Source organism: Chinchilla lanigera, unplaced genomic scaffold (genome assembly GCF_000276665.1).
Source record: "Chinchilla lanigera isolate Chin_1 unplaced genomic scaffold, ChiLan1.0 scaffold00166, whole genome shotgun sequence".
NCBI classification, from domain to species: Eukaryota; Metazoa; Chordata; class Mammalia; order Rodentia; family Chinchillidae; genus Chinchilla; species Chinchilla lanigera.
The window spans coordinates 844863-846194 of NW_004955567.1; the positions used below are offsets into that span (position 1 = coordinate 844863).

The 1332-nt window shown below is 67.9% G+C and overlaps 1 protein-coding gene across 1 annotated transcript in view; it reads left to right on the forward strand.

The window, feature by feature from the left end:
- Shisa7 (shisa family member 7) overlaps positions 1-231 on the forward strand; it is a gene marked incomplete at its 5' end in the record, with an annotated part of 4901 nt that extends 4670 nt beyond the window's left edge. Inside the window, 1 exon segment of the mRNA XM_013509311.1 lies at positions 1-231. Within this exon segment, the coding sequence (XP_013364765.1) occupies positions 1-147 (147 nt within the window).
- Positions 232-1332: the final 1101 nt, after the last annotated feature.

The window sequence follows — 1332 nt, forward strand, 5'->3', positions numbered from 1 at the left end:
CCCGCCTGGGCCGCCGAGGGCGGGGGGACGCTGGCGCGCCGCGCGCCCTTCCAGCGCCAGGGCACCCTGGAGCAGCTGCAGTTCATCCCCGGCCACCACCTGCCGCAGCACCTGCGCACCGCCAGCAAGAACGAGGTGACCGTGTGACCCCCGCTGCCGGACGTCGCCGAGGAGGGGGCTGCCCGCCAGGCGGGGGCCTGACCTGCCAGGTCCCTGCGGGGAGGACGCCGCCTTCCCACCGGGCCAGCGCCCGGGAACCGGCCGCCTGTGCGGGTGCCACTAATGCTGTGTCCGCTTGCCGCGGCGCCACCACGAAGGCCCCTTGCTGTGGTGTCACTGACAACAATGCCTTGTCCCGAGACTTGGTCCCCAGAGACGCAGATCGCTTCCTCTATGTCACCTCGGAGGTGAGTCTCACGCTGCGAGGTCACTGCTGACCCAAGGCCTCTGAGCGCCGCGCCCACGGGAAAACGGCTTCCTCCTGTGTCCGCCGTGGAGACGATGCCTCCCCGCAACGCTGTCACTGCTCCAGTCAAAGCCATCTCCTGGGGACGTGCCGTGGGAAACGCCCACAACTACGTCCTCACCTGTGACGTGGCCTCCTCCTTCCCACAACACCGTCACGGGACTCTGCCTCCCCTCCCCCTGTGATGCCATCGCCAGAGAAGGTGCCTTGCCCTGTGACGACATCAGAGGGACCCTGCCTCCTCCGGGGATGTCACCGTCCTGGGACCCCTGCGGGGGAAACCCCTTCTGCAAGGTCGCGCCAGATGCCCCTTGGAGGTGGCAGCAGCAGACGCCGCTGCCGCTGTGCTTTGCGCTGAGAGGGCGGATGCAGCGTCCAGGCCCACCCGGGGGAGGATGTCAATGAAGGTGCTGTCCTGACAGGTGCCAGCATCCGGAGGCTGCCCTGGCCCCAGAGGCCTCCCCCGAGGCGATGGTCTGTCTGTAGGTGGGTGGCGGTGATGCCCCCAGGCAGCCACGTCACCGCCAGTGTCCTCCTCAGGCAGTGCGCCAGAGCGCCTGCCTTCTCCCACCTGACCTGGCCCACTGGCTCCTTCCGCAGACCCAGGGACAGGACTGACAGCGTCTGTCTACCAGGCCCTCTCCAAGGAGGCTGAGCCCCGGGTCCTGCCCCACACGGGGCTCCTTGAGGATGGTACCCTCCCTCAGCTTCGGCTGCCCGGAGGACACCAGCCCGCCAGGCTCCCAGAGGCCTAGGACTTGTGGGTGGCCCAAAGGCTAGTGTCACTTCTTTCTGCCACACCTAGAGACGGCATCAACTCTACCAACAAAGTCCTGGCCTCCTGTTGGAGGGGAGGACTGGGGGTG